The following is a 20617-nucleotide window of genomic DNA, read 5'->3' on the forward strand; positions in this document are numbered from 1 at the left end:
ACGTCACAGGGGCCTGCCCTCTGGCATACTGGTTAAGTTCAAGTATTCTGCTTCAGCAGCCCGGGGTTCACCAGTTCAGATCCTGGGTGCAGACCTACGCACTGCTTATCAAGCCATGCTGTGGCAGGCGTCCTACGTATAAAATAGAGCAAGATGGGCACATATGTTAGCTCAGGGCCAATCTTCCTCAAAAAAAAAAAAAAGAGAATACATCACAACAAGGTGTGCGGCAACCAAACACGATAAAGGAACATGTCTGTCCTGTCTTCTAAATGTGTTTCCCTGTTCCATCTGGGTACGCTGCCTTTTCAAAAATTCTGGTGTGTATTCTGATGGGGACCTTGGTACCACATGTTCTAATCTCCAGGTACTTTTAAGATAACTGGGTTATTGATGATAGTGAGGTGTGCCTGTCACATAAATGACAAATTTATATGACATTTAAATCACGATGAAAACTGTGTGTCTATTAAAATAGACAGTAGACTGCGAGCCCCATGAAGGTAACACAGGCTCGTGCTGCTCAGATGATGCTATAGTCAAAGATGTGCTGGAGGATGGACAGTGAAGATTATTTTATTTAGTTTTCAAATCCATAAGCAGATGACCACAGTATCAGAGCAACCCAACTATGGACTTTCTGCATTCAGGGATCCAAACAAGGTATAACACGAGGGCTAAGGCTCCAGAGAAAGGACTTCTGAACTCAAGAGGGAACAGCTGCAGGATGCCTGGAATGGGCTAGGGAAGGTTTCTGACCAGACCACAGCTAAACGGCACGAGCCCACGGTTATGATGTACCCACTTATCTACAGAATCCTATAAAGTTCTTTCCTCACAGCGCACTGAACTTAGGTAACCAGAAACAAATTTGTCTGCAGAGCTATAAAAGGAGGAGGAGAAGAAAGAATACCGCCAGAGAAGTAGTCAAAATCTAAAAAGAAAGGGCGAGGCCTAGATACCAGACTCTTCAAGGAGAAGTGGACCCCTTTTTAAGCTTTGAAGATAGAGCAAGTTTCTCCTGACACATGAGGACACAAGTCACGGACATCCTGCTTGGACAGGCTCTGTCACATCCTGGGGCAGTCTTTATTTCCTGGTCTAGGTGAGACTGAGTGAACATACCCCATTTGAACACGACATCTCAAGAGTATGGTCCCTGACCCGGCAGCGTCAGCATCACCTGGGGCTCTCTAAGAAAAGGAGATTCTCGGTCCAACTCTAGACCTACTAAATCAGAAACTCTGGGGGTGGGCCCAGCACTCTGCGTTTCTACGTGATTCTCACATGCGCTCCAGTTTAAGAACCCCTGCCTTAAGTTCATATAGAAAATTCACACAGGAAAGGTGAGAAAACTGTTTTCTTTCCTACCAATTCCAGATTCAGTGTCAAACCAAACACAAAAAGTAAATTCCAAAAGACACTTGAGAAATTTTCAGCTGCGAGAATAGACTTAACTCTCATTTCCTGTAAAGAAACAGCATGAAGTTTATTGGTAATAGCAAATAAATATAAAATTCCAATGAAAATACAAAATGCAACATATTTTTATACTCATGGTTCACTTGAGGATCATATTGCTCCAGGAGAACTATCTGGTCATCAATTTTTATAATGGGCTCAGAAACTCAAAGGACGCATAACTGTAATGACCTTCCTAAGATAAGATATTCATATATTTAAATGAGGCACATTTTATATGCAATAATTTCAAAAAAATATATTCTTTTAATGACAGTTCTTAAAGCTGGTAAGACAGCGAAATAGGTACATCACACCCTGGGGTGAGGGGATATTGTAAATTCGTACGACTCTTATGGAAAGCAATTTGGCAATATGTGTCAAGGCGTAAAAACACCCAAACTCCCTGACCTGTTAAATCTACTCCTTTTCAGATTAAGAATTAATTCCCCAAATGAAAAAGTTTTATGAACAAAGATGTCTACTATAAGCCCCAAATGGAGGAGACAGGAGATCTAATAATATGGAAACAGTAAGTTAACAAAATAGCATGTGACCATTTAAAATAAAAACAGACTATTCAACATTAAAAACACACAAACGAAAAAGATGACACAGAATTGTATCTATACCATGATTACAACTACGTCAAAAAATAGATACGTGGAGGCTTACAGAAGTGGAAAGAAACGAGAACATTGCAATGTAAAGGCACAATTTCTCTTATTTTTCTTTCTACTCATTTCTTCTGTTTTGGGGGAGCAATGATTAAAATGTTAATATTAATAAAATAGGTTTGCAAGCAGCAATAAACACATCAAGTTTAAGTTTCAATAAACATTTCTGTGTGTGTGTGTTTGTGTGCATGTGAGCACATGAATATTAATGCAAGAAGAAGGAGTAAAGAGAAGGGGGAAACAGCAAATTAGTCATTGCCAAGGGACAGCAGTGGATTTCAAAGGAGACATGACATACACCCCAGAACAAAAACTCAACCACAAAGTGTTAGGAACTAGAAAATAATCTAAATGATGATGTAAGGTGGGGATCAATCAAAAAACAACCGAAATATTCTCTCTTCCTCTATCCTTCATGATTTAATCAAAAGTAATGTTGAACACAGGACAGATCAAGCAAACTACCATTTGTGATGCTAAATTTTAACCTGATGACTCCAATTTCACACTGACTGCTATTAATCACGGCTGATCTTTAAAGGCCAATTGGGTTTATGCCCATAACACAGGGAACTAGTTTGCAACATGAGTTCTTACAAAGCCTCAGATCCCAAGTTTTTGCCAAGTTTGGCTTTCATCACACAGACTCGCTTGGCACCACTCCAGCACACCCAGAGCTGGATTGCTACCATCCTGGCCTTGGACTATGAGCTTCCTCTTAGTCTGGGACAAGTTCCTCATCAGATGGTGTATTATGACACCAATCCTTCTCTAAAGTTTCTGTTATGATAAACTAATTAGAATTAGATTTTTTCAGTTCCAAGGTGCTTAAGAATGACAGGGGAGGGGGAGGGGGAAATGAAGTTGATGTGCAATTTCAGGCAAAGTTCATAACTTTATAAATCACCAAAACAATCTCTCTGTTGCAAACAATTCTCAAGGCACTTGAATGGCACAAAATGCAAGTCAGCAGTTCCCAATGATTGAGAAACAATCACCAAGAAAATGTTCATGACTCCATCAAATAAAAAAAGGACTTTACTTTGAAAGAACTGTCAGGTTACAATGCATGTGTGTTTATGTTTAACTGGAACTGGCTTTGACACCCTTAGAGAGTTTCTTAAAAGCAGAAACACTCTGGTGTTAGGAAAAAAAAAGCTACCACGAAGGCATGCCAATTTTCATTATTGCACACTAAGACTATCTTAAATTACCCCGATTTCACTTCTCTCACAGAACCTCCCATTCTCCGGCTGTGTTATTCATGAAAATTATGATTGTCCTAAGAATTTCAATCCTTACAAGAAAATATCAGTGGAAGGTAGGATGGTGCATAGATGTTAGAGACTTCATTATTTCTTTAATACTTCAAATCCAGATTTCCAATGGATCCTAAGAGAGCAAAGTATCTTGTGTAAATGAATAGTAATCTCTCCTTTTATGGCATTTCCTTCTGTTTTTCTGGAACAATTTCAGACACAACCTCTGTGAAATAAGATTTCCAGTTCTGAAGATATGAAAAGCTTGATTTAATCAAGTCAAGAGATTCTGGTATGATGGCCACTCTGTAGGTAGAGGGGGCATGTGCAATTTGAAAGGGAATACCTAGTGCTTCCAGAATACAAAGTACTTACAGTAAAGTTCAACAATGTATTTGTGGCTGCTTTGGATACATGAGAGACGAGAGAGTTTATTGTTCAAAAGGGTTGACATATGCTTCCCTAACTGCTAAGGCAACACCATTTCATAAAACCCACTGATAAGAGGACCAGCACAAGCCGCCTATTCAAGGCGTCCTAAATTTAAACTTCACTTATTCAGAAGGTACAACCTGAGCCTTTTTCAAAAATCCAAACTTAAGAAGTAAAAATATCTAATAGCTACTTAAGCCTTCTCCTCATGTTAAACCTCACCTGTGAGAAGAGCAAAGGAGGGAGGTTGGGAAGAAAGACTACGCACATGGAGGAAGGAAGGAAGGAAATACAGACCAATCAAAAAAAAACAAAACAAAGAATAACTAGTCTCTTCCGGAAATACTCTTTTTCAACCATTATTTCCTCCAGTGTAATTAAAACACAGTGCCATTACATTCCACCTACCATAAATCATAAATCAAAATCAAAAGCAATAAATCAAATATAAATGCTGATAGCTTGACAAGTTATGATTCATGGACCAATGTGGACTTAAAGATTCCCTTTGCCCTTTTAAAGGTAACACAATCAAGAGGCTGCGACAAGGACAATATTATATTAGATCAGATACCTACCGTTGCTCACCATCCGCCTAGCCACTTCCCACAAGACAAGTCCAAAGGCCCAAATATCGACTCTCTTGTAAGAATCGAAACAATCCACCTGGATGGTTTCATCTAGAACTTCGGGGGCCATGTAGCGTTTGGTGCCCACACGGGGGTTGTTCCCCACGTCAAGCTGATTGGTGCTCTGGGAATGCATGACTGCCAGGCCTAAAAGGAAGGGGAAACAGTGTCAGTCAGCTCACTTCATACTCATAGAGGGTTGCTGAAGAATTTTAAACCAACTCCAATCAAAAGCACCCTCTTGTGGTATCCATGGTCACTGCTGCATTACACCCACAGTGATCTCTGGAACGCTTGTTTTGATGACTTCTGTGAGAGCAGCAAGGAGGAGTAATGCTAGAAACACTCTGAGGCTATTAGGTTAACATATGAACTTCCGAGACAAAAAGTTTCGGGTAAATAATAAACTAATCCATCAAAGCAATATGAGGCCAGTGTTGGAAGTCCACAGGAAAACAGACCCACAGGTTAAACGGGAGCCTCAAAGTATCTTAACAAGAAGCAAATTAAGCTCTCAGGCTGCACCCCAACTCCTACTAGTCTGCGAACACAAATTTCAAACAGTGTGAGACAGAGAATTTGAGGTAATTTATCACTCCATAAAGCGGCTACTGCTACAGGAACCGCTCCATCCCAAAGGGAAGAGCTGCTCCTCTGAGCAATAACACTGCCCAAAGCCACAGGCCTTTCTCCACAGTCACATGTCCAGAGAACACTAAACTGGACCTCAATTCAAAGCACAACTCTCATGTTAAATGGTTCTGAAGCACCTTCTTAAACCATGACTCATCTCGGAATTCCTCACTCAATTAGAGAGAGCTGGCATTCCTCACAGACCAGGGAGGAATAGGCAGATATGTGCATGGTTTATTTGAAAGTAGAATTACTTTTTGATGCGTATGCAGACCAAGTGAAAATGATTCTTGTCACACTCAAAATAATGAAAAATGCCAAAATGGAGCAAGCAGTCCCTGTAAACGTTTGCAACCCAATGATCCTTTGGGGATCCCTCAAGCCATCTAAGGAGCATGCTTCTCCTTCACTCTATGGCTTTGAATGTATGGGATGAGGACTCCGTATAATGCCAGGGAGACAGCACATATGTCATCTCAGCCTTCATAATTAGCAAAGATATTGGCAACTGCATTCAACTAAATCAGCCTGGTTCCTCTTCCCCTTATTTTTATAATCAACCCCAAGATTCTAAGGCTACTGTGTACATTTCCCAAACCACATATGCCCCTCCAACATTGCCAGAACCAAAGAATCAAAATAACAGAATATTAAAAAGGTGTAATTTAAATAGAGCATTAAGATACTAGCTGTGGTGGTTTAAAAATATGGGCACAAGTCTTTTGAAACTTCTCCCTTTAAGGAGTGAAGCTCAACTCTCATGCCTTGAGTATGGGCTGGACTACTGAACAGAATATGGCAGAAGTAAGTGCGTATCTCAAAATTAGAACACAAAAAGCATTTTGGCTTCCTATTTGCTCTCTCTTGGCTCACTCTTCATGTTACGAGGACACTCAAGTGCCCTGTGGAAAGGGCCATGATGAGGAACTGAGGCCTCCTGTCAACAGCCATGTGCGAGAGCCATCTTGGAAGTTCCTCCAGCCCTGATTCAAGCTTTGACTGTCACCCCCATGACCCTGAGCCAGAAGCATAAAGCTAAGTCATTCCAAGATTGCTGACCCTTAGAGGAATGTGTGCGATAATAAATTTGTGCTATTTTAAGCTAAGTTTTAGAGGTAATTTGTTACCCAGCAATAGATAATTATTACACTAACTAAAGAGACGGAACAACCAAATGCAATGTGTGAACCTTGGCTGAATTCTTGTTTGAAAAAACTGGAAAAGTTTGAAAATGGATATTAAATGATATTAAAGAATTACTGATAACTTTTAGGTGTGATAAACTGTGATTAAGCAGGAGATATATTTTGAAGTATTTTTACGGGATGCATTTTGACGTATTTAGGAGTAAAGTGTTGTGATGTCCGCAACTTATTTTCAAATGAATTAGCAAATATGTACACACAGCCACATAGAGATACAGCAAATACAGCAAAATTTTAAGAATTGTTAAATCTAGGTATTTTGGGTATGAATGATTCTTCTATTATTCTTTTAAACTTTCTGTATGTTTTGAATTTTTTTAATAATAAGTTAGAAAAATAAATAGAATAAATAATAAATAGGTATTTCTGCTAAAATACTGCTATTTTTGCAGTATTAATAACAGAACATGATTTCTAACAAGTGATCCTTCATTTCTGGGTATAAAGTGAAAAATTACATACAAACTGTGGTCTTCCAGCAGCTATCCCCTGTACTACCAATCTACTCCCCTGAATCACGACCCCTTAACACAGACTTCTGCACAAATCCATGTATCCAATCAGAGGGCTGCAGGCCAAAAGAAATGTAGTTGAAGAATTAATCAGTGGGACTTACTGCAAAACTCCAGCCAAGTCCCATAAACCAAAGCCAACAGCTGCCTCCCTTTGTCCATCTTCCCTGGACCACTGGACTACAACCGCAGCTACCATTTGAATGATTTACCAAGCATTTACAATAATCTCTCAATCTTATAAGAATCCTGTAAGGTGGGCATAATTGATTTTTAGTAACATGATTAACACATAAACGTGCTACTGTAGAAGTTTCAAACAATACAGAAGTACAATGCATAGTGTCAAACACTGAAGTCCCCTTTACTGAGCCCCCTACCTTTGTCCTACGTATAAGCAGGCAGCTCTTAGGGCAGGTAAGTAGATAGATAAAAAGACCTGCACAGAAATACCGAGTATATAATTGGGAAATTCAAATCACCCTGGGTCCAAAAGCACAGCGTAAGTCTACACCACAACTCAACCTGCCTGCAAAAAGCTTTAGGGCCATGCATTCTCATACTTGGAAAAAAAATACTGTAAAATAATATCTCAACATGCACACACAGACTTTAGAGGGATTCAAAAGAAATAAATTTTCTTGACATGTCAAATCCCTTGTGTTCACCAACAAAAATAAATTTTATCATTTATATAATTAGAGCTAATATTGTCTAAACTTTTATCAAACAATAACCACTATGATATGAATATAAGATAAACCACTTTTTAATCAAGTAGAGTGAGGACTCTCAATAGTCCACTGAAATGAATACCCAAAATTACAATTCAGTTCTTATCAGCATAATTATTCAGCCAATATTCTAGGGGTCTAAAATGAATATGGTTTTACATAGAATGCCACTATAAATGAAAATAATCTTATTTATAATGCAATTAAAGCTACACTAAGCATTACCCTAACACCATAAGAATGAGCTATCCCAGCAGGACAAATGGTAAATTAGTTTGGGGATTTTTTTCCTCTTTCCCGATTGACAATTTTGCCTTGGTTACAGAACAACTACTTTAGAAACAATTTTTAAGACCAACTCATTCCATAGTTTGTTGAATTGTGTACCTGCTTCATCTAAAAGTTTATGAAATCAGAATGCGACAGTACTGGTTGCCTCTGCAGGTGGTCTGAGGCAGGGACCGGCTGCACAAGCACGAGGTGACTCTCTAGGGTAATGGGAAGGTGAGCATTTCAATTGTGATTTGAATTTTACAGCATTTTTCAAAATTCTGAGATTGTATACTTTAGATCTGTGCATTTCACATAAAATGGAAATTTTACCAGAAAAGAAAAAACTAAACAAATAAGGAACTCTAGTGAATGATACAGTGGTGTGCATGCTGAAGTCTTTGCAGGGAAGAACTCTTTTGTCTGTAATTTACTTTGAAATGTATCAAAGGTTAAGACGGACTGAGGAATGGAGGATGGATAGACAGGTGATAAAGCTTAAGAACAGTAGGGTGTTAACAGGAGAATGTAGGTGGTGGATATACAGTTGTTCACTGTGAAGTTATTTCAATTTGTCTGTATGCTTGAAATGTTAGGGGAGAAAAAGGATGCAATCTGGCTAAACATTGGAATACAATAAAAATAAAAACAGTAATTAAAAACTATTTTAAAAAATTTACCCAAATCTGCTATGCAACACTGTCCATTCTTCTTAACCAGGATGTTTTTGCTCTTTAAATCTCGATGAGCAATGGCTGGTTTCCCTTGGGTCCCAAATATCTCTATGTGCAAATGTGCAAGACCACTAGCTATGGACAGCACTATTCGCAGGCAGCTAACTGTATCCAGAGTAGTGAGCTGAAGATAGTCGTACAATGATCCCATTTCATGATAATGTGTGATTAACCACAATTGGGTACTGGAGTGTCTTGACGTCATGTCTGAAGCAATGAAACCTGGAGAGAGCAAGAACAAAACGAACAGACATGTGAGAATTCCACATTGTAACTTTTAGGATGGAAATAGTGACCCATACAGGAGATATCATCTATAACAAAAAATAATTAAACTAACCAACTACTATAAAAGGTGGTCTACAGAGGCATCAACAGAGAAAAATAATAGTATTTATTCAATAAAAGGGCACTGCTAATGAACAGGAAATTTTCATATTCATTTCCATTGTAAATAATCCTTTAAAAAAATATTTTACATTGTATTAAGATTCAGATAGGAGTAATATCGTTGTGCCTACTCATGATGGTGCCAAAGTCTTCATCATGCTGACATTCCAAGCACAGATCATTCATCAACCACCCAAAAAGAACACAACCTAGAACCTGGACACCTGTGTTCTAGTCTCAACTCTGCCTGTGATTCGCTGTGTAACGTTGGGCAACTCATTTAGGCTCTTTGGAATATCTCTGCTCAGATGTAAAACAAAGGGGTGAGTTTACATTAAGTGATTAACTGATTCATCAAATTAAAAAAAGGAACCAATCAAATATAACAAGCACCTATGACGCTCTTTGTCAGTCACACAGGAAAACCAAGATGACAGTGTTTGTTGGCTAGAAAAGACAGATATAAAAAGGAAAAATTACAATATAATGTGAACAGTACTGTAGCATATACCTGCAAAGGGCAACATGAGCCCAGAGATTTTTCTAGACATTCTGAGGGGACTTTTGAGCACACTGAAAGAACTCTGGAAGTCAGAGGCACTTCCAAACCTATAAAATAAATTCTGATGTATGTGCTTGCCTTTTCTGCTACAGAGATTTTCTAGCATTATTCATATATATATATATATATATGTATGTATAGAACTATAAATATATATACATATATACATATGAACCTTATGGACAGTGAAATTTGGGACATATAAATAGAAAAGAAAATTTAAAAGAAAAACAGATATGCCTTGAGGAAGAATTAAATAACTTGTGAAAGTGTAATGTAAAAGGAAAATACATGAAAATGCCTTACACTTGCTTAGTACTTTATATAAATTTTACGTCACTTTCACATATATTTTCTCACGGGATTTTTCTCAATAGACCAGTAAGATAAAGATCACTGTACTCATTTTGCAAATAATCAAGTTGCTGCTGGGAGATGCCAAGGATCACACAGCTTTTAAGTTGCTCCCAGCTCCAAGTTTGGGGCTAGCTGTTCCGGCACGTCATGCCTTGCACAGGAAGGCTCTGGGAATAAAAGTCCCCTATCTGACCATCATTGTCAACAAGAGAAGTGGCTAATACCATTGAGTACTAACAATGCGCCAAGCACTCCACATGCCATCCTCCAAAAGACCACATGATGCGGGTAGATTACATCCTCGACTTTCAGGTCTGTAATGGTCCCCGGCACACACACTCTTACCCACTCTAGCATTCTGCCCTCAAACAATCTGACCTCCTCAGAGAAAGACAATTTGACATCTGCAGAGTGAACTGAATAACATTTCCACATCTTGATCCCCTACCTCTTTCTCCCTCTTCTTCTGAGCCAGTTCCCACAGCCAGCCTTCGTCTCTCGCTTCTTCCCTACTCTCCATTCTGTCTTCTTCTCCCTGTAGCTGTTTCTCATAGAGCCCTCAGCCGGCCATAGTATGAATCAAAATGTGTACTCAGACATTAGTTGTTCTTACTTAAGAAAATGTTCCTGCTTTATCATTTTAAGCCAAATGATATTAATCTTTAATGACTTTCTCAAAAATAAATATCCCACTCAAAAGAAATTAAATTATAGTTGTATATTTCTGTAGCCTCTACTGATTTCTCGGCCCAAGGGAGAATAGTCTCTGATTAAATAAATAAATAAATTTTTATTCTCTCACTTTCCCTAAGCTCCCTAGGTCTTAGAGAAGGATTTTGTCTGTCCTGTTAATTATGCTCTAGACCTTCAGGAAAAATTACCTCAAATAAGCAGGATTTTTTTAAACTGTTTCTCTCTCAAGTGTGTATTATATAACTACACTTGCTTCAAAATGCTAGAGCATTTTTATGGGATTTTTGCACTTTGAGTCAAAGCACTCTGCTGTCAGCGAAGGTTGAATAGGTACCCATAAGTTGGAACGCAGGCACAGCTATTGGCTATGTTTATAAGAAGCAGAGAAAGCGATTAGGTTAGAAGCCTCTTATATTAACAGCCAAAGTCATCCTCCCAGGCTCCTCGAGAGCTAAAATATAGTCAGGCCATCACTTAATGACAAGGATATGTTCTGAGAAATGCATCATTAGGTGGGTTTGTTGTTGTGCGAACATCATCGAGTGTACTTACACAAACCTAGACGGGATAGCCTACTGCATACCGAGGCTATATGGAATAGCCTATTGCTCCTAGGCTACAAATCTGTAGAGCATGTTACTGTTCTGAATACTGTAGGCAATTGTAACACAATGGTAAGTATTTGTGTATATAAACATAGAAAAGGTACAGTAAAAATATAGTATAAATGGTAAAAAATGGTACACCTGTATAGGGCACTTACCATGAACAAGAGCTTGCAGAACTGGACGTTGCTCTGGGTGAGTCAGTGAGTGAGTGGTGAGTGAATGAGAAGGCCTAAGACATTACTGTACACGCCTAATGGCTTTATAAACATTGTACACCTAGGCTACACTAAATTTATAAAAAAACATCTTTTTCAATAAACCTTAACTTACCGTAACATTTTTACTTTATAAACTTTTAAATTTTTTTTAAACTTCTTGTCTCTTTGATAATAACATTCAGCTTAAAAGACAAACACGTTGTACAGCTGTAGAAAAATATTTTCTTTCTTTATATCCTTATTCTATAAGTTTTCTATTTTTTTTACTTTTTAAACTTTTTTGTTAAAAACTAAGACAAACACACATTAGCCTAGGTCCACACAGGGTCAGGATCGTCAATATCACTGTCTTCCACCTCCACGTCCTGTCCCACTGAAGGTCTTCAGGGGTAATAACATGCACGGAGCCATCATCTCCTATGATAACAATGCCGTCATCTCCTATGATAACAATGCTGTCATCTCCTATGACAATGCTGTCTTCGAGAATACCTCCTGAAGGACTTGCCTGAGCTCTTCTTCAGGAGGCGGGTGATCTCACACAAGTCAAGTAAAACTGCCACCTTGGTTTCCTCATTTGTAAGATAAAGATAATATCATCATCTATGTCCAAGGTTATCGTGAAAATAAAAGAGTTATTAGGGAAAATGCTCCATCTCATGCGTAATACACAGTAAGTGTCCGAGAAGAGTTGGTTATTATCATACAGTCATGCACCGCGTAACGACGTTTCAGTCAACCACAGACCGCCTACACAACAAGTCCCATAAGATTAGCACCTTATGGCCTAGGTGTGTAGTAGGCTACACCATCTGGGTTTGTGTAAGTGCACTGTATGATGTTCACATGACAAAATCATCTAACGATGCATTTCTCAGAACATATTCCTGTCATTAAGCAAGGCAGGACTGTATTTTAAAATAGCTCAGGGTTCAGTTAAAACCAGAACAATTTTGTAACTTAGTATCCTCTGCAAGTAGTTTCCTTCCAACTGGTCTCAAAAAACTCTGACTAATTAAATGGTTCAGCAGTACCTTTTAAGAGTATGAGACGGTTCTGGAGATAAAGGGTGGTGATGGTTGCACTATGTCAACATACTTCATGTCACTGAGCTGTACACTTAACATGATTAAAATGGTAAACTTTACGTATATTTTACCACAATTTTATTAAAAAAGAACGTAAGACGAGACTCTGGAGTAAAATTCTCACATTACTCAAATTCCTTGGTTTTAGTGATGAGGAAAAGAATGTTTGAAACATACAATTTTGGCCTAAAGTCACACAGTGGGCCTCTAATGGTGCTGAGTAGAAACCAGCTTCCCAAACTCCCAAACCACTGCTCCTGCCACCACACAACAGAGCGTCCCATTATTCACTTATCTGTTGACTTCTACACCAGACAGCAGAAGGAACAATGGAAATCCAAACTAATTGTCTGCGAGATATTGTTTTAGGAGGATAAACAACAAGGGCCCAGAGTTTTATATGTATGCATATAGGTATGTATGTATGTATGTATATGTATATGTGTGTGTGTCCACGTGTGTGTGCATGTAATTTAATTATGTTTTTTGGGAGGCTGGAGTTAGCAATACTCAAGGGTGGGAGGAAATCATGGTCTGATATTCAAAACAATATGCTCTTCTGATAGAAAAGAAAATGACCACAGAAAACTTTAAAGTCTCTACCTCCAGAAAACTGGTAAAGCAGGGAAAGAAATTTAACAAATTTCTAACAAATTTCTAATGGTGCATTTCTACGAGCTTTCCCCACTAAAAGGACTACATGGTAAGATCAATCCATATGGCTATAATTATGATGAGGGTGGAAAGATCTCATGATTTCAGAACTTCCATGGAGCACGAGTACTAAGAAGTGGACAATGTTTTACCCTGTGTGATCACACTGAGGGAACCTAACTTCCCCCACATGAATCATACGGCAAAGGTGACTTTCAAATTTCTCTTGTGATTCAGTCTAATTTAATAAATATTTACTGAGCACCCAGCACGTGTGGGGTACTGTCATCAGCACTGAGTATGAAACCAAAAACAGTGGAAATAATTCTTGTCCTCTGTGTACAATGGAGTGTATCATTCCAGGTTATTTAACTCAGGAGCATGGATAAAGTGATTACCTGCACAGCACAGTGATATCTAGAGCATTTTGCTCAATGAACCTGGGGGCCTCCTGAGTATGAGAAGTTTTGCCTGAACATGCCCTTCCTTCAATGAGTCTCAGATCCCACATGCTTCTTAGAGTATGCGCACCTGCCCATTAAGAGTAATTCTAGTGTTTAAAGATAAGTACTTCTTGTACATCACAGCTTCTAACATAACCAATGCTTTATCCCTTGCTCAACCTCAGTCTGTTCCAGTGTCAGCGGAAAAATCAGGACATTTAAGGGTAATTTTGATTGCAGATGAATTTTCACCTCATACTCTGACAACAGAATCTAAGAAACAATTCCATTATAGCTAACTACCATGTTGGGTACAGAACCGTGATTAGGAGTTAGACTGCCTGGAGTCTATCACAGCTCCACTGTTTAACTTGCCGGGTGATGTTAACCTTTCTGTACCATGGTTACCTCATGAGTTAAAAGTAGGAAAATAAGAATATCTACCCTCTTATGGTCGTGGTGAGGATTACGTGAGAAAACGCACTTAGTGCATTTAAAGCAGTGCTGGCTGCATACTAACAGGTCATTATTGTTGTTACACATATGCATCTACCTGCAACACAAGGCTGCGTGTGGTAAGAGTCATAGCAGAGGTACACAGTGAGGGAGTGCAGAAAAGCACAGTTAAATCCACTGGGCGAAACTGGAAGGGAACTGAGAAGTTCTGTTTTATATTTTTGAGGAAGATTAGTCCTGAGCTAACATCTGCAGCCAATCCTCTTCTTTTTGCTGACCCTGGCCCTGAGCTAACATCCAAGCCCATCTTCCTGTACTTTATATGTGGGATGCCTACCACAGCATGGCTTGCCAAGCGGTGCCATGTCCACACCCGGGATCCGAACAGGCGAACCCCGGGCCGCCAAAGCAGAGCGTGCGCACTTAACCACTGTGCCATGGGGCTGGCCCCAACACTGAGAAATTCTGATTAAGGACAGGGTGGTTGGGGGAAGGGATAGGGACAGTGGGTGATCAAGAACAACATGAACAAAGGCACAGACATCTGAATGTTCATAGCAATCCCAAGGAACGGTAAATATCAGAAGTGGCTGCACATGGGCATATCTGTAGAGGAAGCTTTAGAGACTCCTTGAGACCCCAAAATAGAGAGAGTATGGATTGCCAGGACCAGAAGTCACAAACGCTGCAGGCAATGTGGGAGTCATCAAAGACACATTGAGCAGAAGTATCTCAGCTCCCCAGCGGAAGATAACTCAGTGTGGCGAGATGGATTGGAAACGGGGAGGCCAACAGCAACAACACAAGTGAGGTAATGGCTGGGGCCCAAGGAGTAAGCGAAGGGGAGAAAACAACAGCAGAAACTGGGACAATTCTGAGCCGGAACATACCACCATACTGTTGAAGCAAAGCTTTGGATGACTGTCAAACCATTATTTGCAGACAACTTGACTCAGGTTTAATACTAAAGTGACAGTACTGGAATAGAAATAAACCCTGGCAACGCCCTTCCTATAAGCCAAACCTAATCCAATAGCCATGAAGTGGCCAACACTATCCTGCAGAGAGTCAGATTCTATACAAACCTTCTATCTGCTATTAAAGAACTACTGCTCCAGCATTCATCATACATGTATTAGTATAAACACATTTAGAGAAACTTTTCAAAAATATAGAAGTCAATGGGCACAAAGAATATTCTCACCTTTTATATTTATATTTATATATAGCAGTATTTCAATGGGCTCTTCGCATATTTCACAAATGTTTCTGAGCTTTAGTTTCCAAATTAAAATGCATGCTAAATCCCTCTGTAAATCTGGGCTTTAAAAACGATGCCTAGTTTGAGGGAATGTGCATTTAATTACGATGTCCCTGGGAGCTGTGAATCTCTAGGAAATCGTCCAAAGATCTTTCTTAGTTTGATTCAAGTAATAAATATTCAAAAAGGGTGGGGTGAGTAGCACAACCAAGGAAGCCTTGAAGTGAACAATATGGGGCAAATTTTTGTTGTTTAAATAACGACCTGCAGAATAAGAATTAGCAGTAACGATTTCCTTTTCATCATCCAAAGAATCTTCAAACTTAGCTTCTTTGCAGACTTAAATAAGAAATTGGTGTTCAAAGGAAATTAAACAGTATATAAATGCTGATGATCCCTATATTGCTTTTCAGGAGAGACTCGCAAATTCACATATACCAAATCAGAGAGGGCAACGGCAGGCAATTATTTCTTTCTAGATACAATCAACGAGGGGATTATCTTTGTACTTACCTAAAATATTTTCATGCCTCAGCATCACCGTGTTGTATAATTCTGTTTCTCTGAACCATGACTTCTCATCCCGGGAGGAGAAGATCTTCACAGCGACATTCTCCCCTTGCCAGCTGCCCCTCCACACTTCTCCATACCTGCCTTTCCCTGTTGGAAAGCAACACAGAGGCGACATTGGACAGGAGGACAGAAGTGGCCAATAAACTTCATGCCTGCAACTCTTAATCCCTCCCATTGTTTACTCTGAAAAACTCAGTTCGGGGGTATAAATACCACAACCTTTTGCCTGTAAAGACATACAAAAATAAAGTGGAACCTACCCCTACAATCCACCCCATCGTGATAACAAATTAAACACCGTTGGTATCTCCATTGTACAATTAAGTGCTAATTACAAGGCTGACATTTAAATTCCTCTAGTAAAAGGTATGAAATGCATATGGTTTTTAAAAGTACATGAAAGTTAGTGAAACTTAGATAATGATAGATTATTAGACTTCAGTGTTGTGTTGAAAACCAAAAAAAGCGTATGTGGCTAAATTAATTGGCTTACTTGATTCCTTCCTTTCAGACAGGATCAACATAGGCACTTTCTAAGAGTCCAGATCTGTGAATTTACATATGCATTTATATTTTTCACAAAAGAGACTATGAAGTTTGACATGTGTGTTCTGAAGGACTTTAAAAAACATACACACACCAACAACAGAGAAAACAATACTGTGTAGGAGACTGACAAGCAGCCACTGCCATTCCTAAAGGATTTCTTGGCAGAGAATGTATTTCAAAAGAGGATTTGCAAAGTCTTAAATACATAATCCCAGAACAGTTCTGATTTCTGACATTGGTCATGGGTATTTGCTTGTTAGACAGCCCCTGTGATGCCCCAAGTGGGCTACACTGAAAAGGCCACTTGGAGAAGACGTCTTCACAAACGTGGCAATTAGTTGTGATCTGATCTGTTGGGTGCATGCCCCCTCCTACAGCAAGACCACAACTGTCAGCCTCTCAACTACGTGCTCCCTCTCCCATTCTTCTCTTTAATTATAGGTAGGGGTGATCAAGGAGGTTGGGGGGAGGAGGTAATTACCACAAGACTATGGGGATCAGCACGGGGTATAACCAAGGGTAAAGACATTTGCAGCACCTAGATAACGATGCAGCAGGAAATACAACGTGCAGGGCAGCAGGGCTCTCTACCAAGGCCAGTGGCTGCTGGGAATCTCTGCTTGTAATAAGCAGCTGCAGCACCACCTGCATAGACAGGAACGCAGCTCTTTGCTGAAAAACTAAGCCACTGAGAACCCAAACAGGCAGAGAGAAAGCATGTCTGTCCAGGTGATTATGTCTTGAAACACAATCAAAAACCACTCAATCTGGATTCCCTTAGGATAAACAATGTCCCCATTAAATACCAACAAATCATCTAAACGGGTGTTAAATGTGGCCAGTCAGTGGTCATTGTGGGCCACTGTCAGGTCACAAAAAGAGCATTTAGTGCAGGATTAATTTTAATAAAATCTAGTACAGGATTAATTTTAATAAAGTCATAGCAATTGCCCAGCATTTGAAGTTCAAGATGAAAGGTGGTGCTAAGATGCTACAAAAATCAGCTGCTAGAAAATGGTATGCTAATCTTTTCCTGCCTTTGATTCCATTCTGCATCTTTATTTGCCCTTTCTCCTCATATTGCCATTAGGAAGGAGAGAAAAGTATCCTAGAGAATTGTGGACATTACTATAAAGTTGCCTTAAACCCGTTTTTTAAAGAAAACAGAGATACATGTCAGGGTACGTAGATAGAATTAAAATAGAAACCTATTTTAATGGTTTTCAAATGTTTTTAAGTTGTCAAATGCTTTTTGTAAATGCAGCCTTATGCAGAAGTCCCTAACAACAGAAGCAGAGCTACCCAAAAGTCCGGGCCATAGAGGCCCAAAAAGGGATCCCTAAGGTACCTGAATTATAGGGGTTCACGGACCACCGTCTGTTAACAACTGATCTAGTCCAACTTCCCGTGTTTCTGAACCAAAAATGATAACATATCTCCAGGCAGTTCATCACACACGTTTTATTCAAGGCTGTACCACATGAACGCTAACTACAAGCTACTGAAAAGATACCGTTTTTATTAAAGTGTTTAGCACTACACCAACGAAACGCTACAACTGAATTTACACTATTTCAAAAAAAGATGAATATCTAGACAACCAGAAACAGTACATATTTTTAAAGCTGCCATATTATTTTGCCCTTGGACACTGGGGTTAGTCTCTGAGGGCTGATCTTGTGATCTGCTGCTCTGTGAATGGACAGTGGCCACGGGACAGGAGGGTGGGGGGTAAGCAAGACAGGTAAATGTCCCCCCTTCGCTGCCTCCTCACCACTTTCCAGACACCCTTGTTCATAATCAAACAGGATGTTAGCCAGTACAACCAGGGACCCTGGTTATATGCAATGAGCACATCTGGGGCTTTTCCATTGTTATTTTCTCTGCTCACAGTCCACTATGGAGGAGAGGCATGAAGTGGCATTCAGAAACAGCCACAGTAGCTGCAGACCTAGAGAAAAGGCCACAGGCTCCTGCTGGCCGCCTCTGTGCCTGGAGGTGGCAGTCTCTGCTCTTACTACCTCTGCCCGTTCCCCTTTCCACTATTGGGTTGTGGGGGAGGGGTGTCCTGGTTTCCATGAAAACAGTAAGAAAAGCCAGAGGCTAGCAGCTAAGTGATAGAGGTAGCTTGTGATAGCCAGCTGCCTCCCAAAAGCTTCAAAGTCCAGCCCAAAGAAAGCAGGAGGGCTGGGAGAGCACGGAGACGTCGCCAACCCATTCGACTACTGTGGCCATCCCTGCATGCCATCTACAAGGGAAATTAAAGAAAACGACCACATGGCTCTCAAATACCCGCCATGTAAAAGTAAAACTAATCAAAATCAGGACTTATAAAAAGCATTTTGCACCATCTTCCTAGAGGACAATCTGGCAATATATAAAACCAAACCATAAAAAAGTCACAAATTTTGACCCATGAACCACAATTTCTGGGAATTTATTCTGAGCCCTCAAAAGAAAGAAGCAACGTGTGCAAAAACTTTTTCAAGTAGTATTGTTAAGGTTAAACTATATTCAATAGACTATTATTACACAATCTTTTAAAATATGTATGATGTATACAAATATATTGAAATATGTGTAGGCTTAAAAGGGACACAAATGATATACACACTATGATTATATTTACATATAAATATGTTGATATAAGGGGAAAATGTGAGAGGCCATAGATAAATGTATATAGCTCTTGCTTAAATAAAGCAATTACAAAGGTAGCTTTAGCAAATTTACTTCATTTTTTTTTTTAAAGCAGAGGAAGAGTGAGAGGGATTAGAGAATTGTAATTAGCAACTTTGTTGTCCAAATACTTACTCCAGATCACTCAATGCCTACAGTCAGGAGCAGTCATATTAATTCATTTTCAAGCACTTCCATCATCCCAAAGGGTCTACCTGCAGCTGAAAGCTTTTGACGAGGGATTCTCTACACTAATGAGTGACAGATTCCTTTGACAAGAAGTTCAAAAAGATCAGGTGCTTCAACACGAGTCCCCGAGAACAGAGACATAGCTATATGACACGGCTGCCCCGCATCTCCTGACATTTAACAAGCAACAGACAACAAGACGCAGTTTGTCCAAGTTCCATCCTACTTCTAGAACCCCATCTAACATTGTACATAACCTTCAAAGAAAGGGAAAAAAGAATTACCGACACACTCCAACAGAGTGATCTGACGAGCCACTGTTCTTTGTACCAGAAAAGGTAGGCCAGAGCCGCTTCCTGATGTACACGAATGATCCAATAAATCCTGTGTGTCAAGACAAGGAGAAAAGGAAACTGTGAGAAACAGCTCCCAGTTTAGAGTAAGAGCAGGCATGTCAGTCGCACAGAGGCGGCAATCCTGGACACGTGGCCCGTTAATGTGCATGGAAAGCCCCACTGGAGGAAGGACTGATTTTATTTCTTATGAAAACCAGAAGTTGGCCCTTTCCCTAATACGTGACAGGTTTTCCTGAGGGATAAGTAGTCCTTTCTTGCATCCAGGGTTTTAGAAAAAAATATACCAAAAAAAAGAAGCTAGGTGGACAAAGTTGAAGACGCAAATTATAAAGTCCAAGTGCAAGGGCTGAGCACAGGGGAAGCAGTAAAAGAAGAGTAAGTGAAGCAAAAAGAGGAGAAAGGGCCTCCAAGTAGAAAGGCTGGGTGTAATGGACCATATTCTGCTCTGCTCATAAATATCCACCAAAGGATCCACTTTAGCAGACATGCCAGCTAAGGAACTCGAATTAGGAACAGACAAATTAGGAATAAAGAACAAACAACTCTAATATCGTTGGTAGGGAAAGCCTCCAATGGCCATGTGGGTCATCCAACTGGTATACTCAAGCAGAGAGGGGCTACCTGGATGGAGGTCACCTTTCAGGCCGGGGAGGAACAGAAGGGTCACAAAAATTAACAAGTACAACTCATTTCTTGATATGAAATTACCCACAAATCAGAAAGAGAGAAAAATAAAACTTTCATTAGAAACATAAAACCACGTCCCAAATCTACTTCTAAAACTGAATATACTGTAAAAAAGATTCCCTGTTAGTTCATTCATAAAGTTTTCCTTCTTCTTCTCAGTGCAAGCCAAGAAGCAGAAGTCTTTTTGTATCAGGAATGGATTGTCGAGAACAAACAATATGGTGCCCATGGTGATGGTGGTAAGGTTGCGGCAGTGTTGACCTAACATTCGCCAAAGCTCATCCCTTCCCAAACGCTTAGCTGGCCTG

General features: G+C 39.7%; 1 protein-coding gene across 9 annotated transcripts in view; it reads right to left on the reverse strand.

Moving 5' to 3' along the window:
• ACVR1 (activin A receptor type 1) overlaps positions 1 to 20617 on the reverse strand; it is a 122615-nt gene that overhangs the window by 9510 nt on the left and 92488 nt on the right. For all 9 annotated transcript variants that reach the window (XM_070579833.1, XM_070579827.1, XM_070579825.1 and 6 more), the window contains 4 exons: positions 19551 to 19650; positions 15790 to 15936; positions 8493 to 8768; positions 4408 to 4605 (listed from right to left, as the gene is read on the reverse strand). In XM_070579833.1, the coding sequence (XP_070435934.1) occupies positions 4408 to 4605; positions 8493 to 8768; positions 15790 to 15936; positions 19551 to 19650 (721 nt within the window). The remainder of the gene's footprint in view (positions 1 to 4407; positions 4606 to 8492; positions 8769 to 15789; positions 15937 to 19550; positions 19651 to 20617) is intronic.

This window comes from Equus przewalskii, chromosome 17, assembly GCF_037783145.1.
Source record: "Equus przewalskii isolate Varuska chromosome 17, EquPr2, whole genome shotgun sequence".
NCBI classification, from domain to species: domain Eukaryota; kingdom Metazoa; phylum Chordata; class Mammalia; order Perissodactyla; family Equidae; genus Equus; species Equus przewalskii.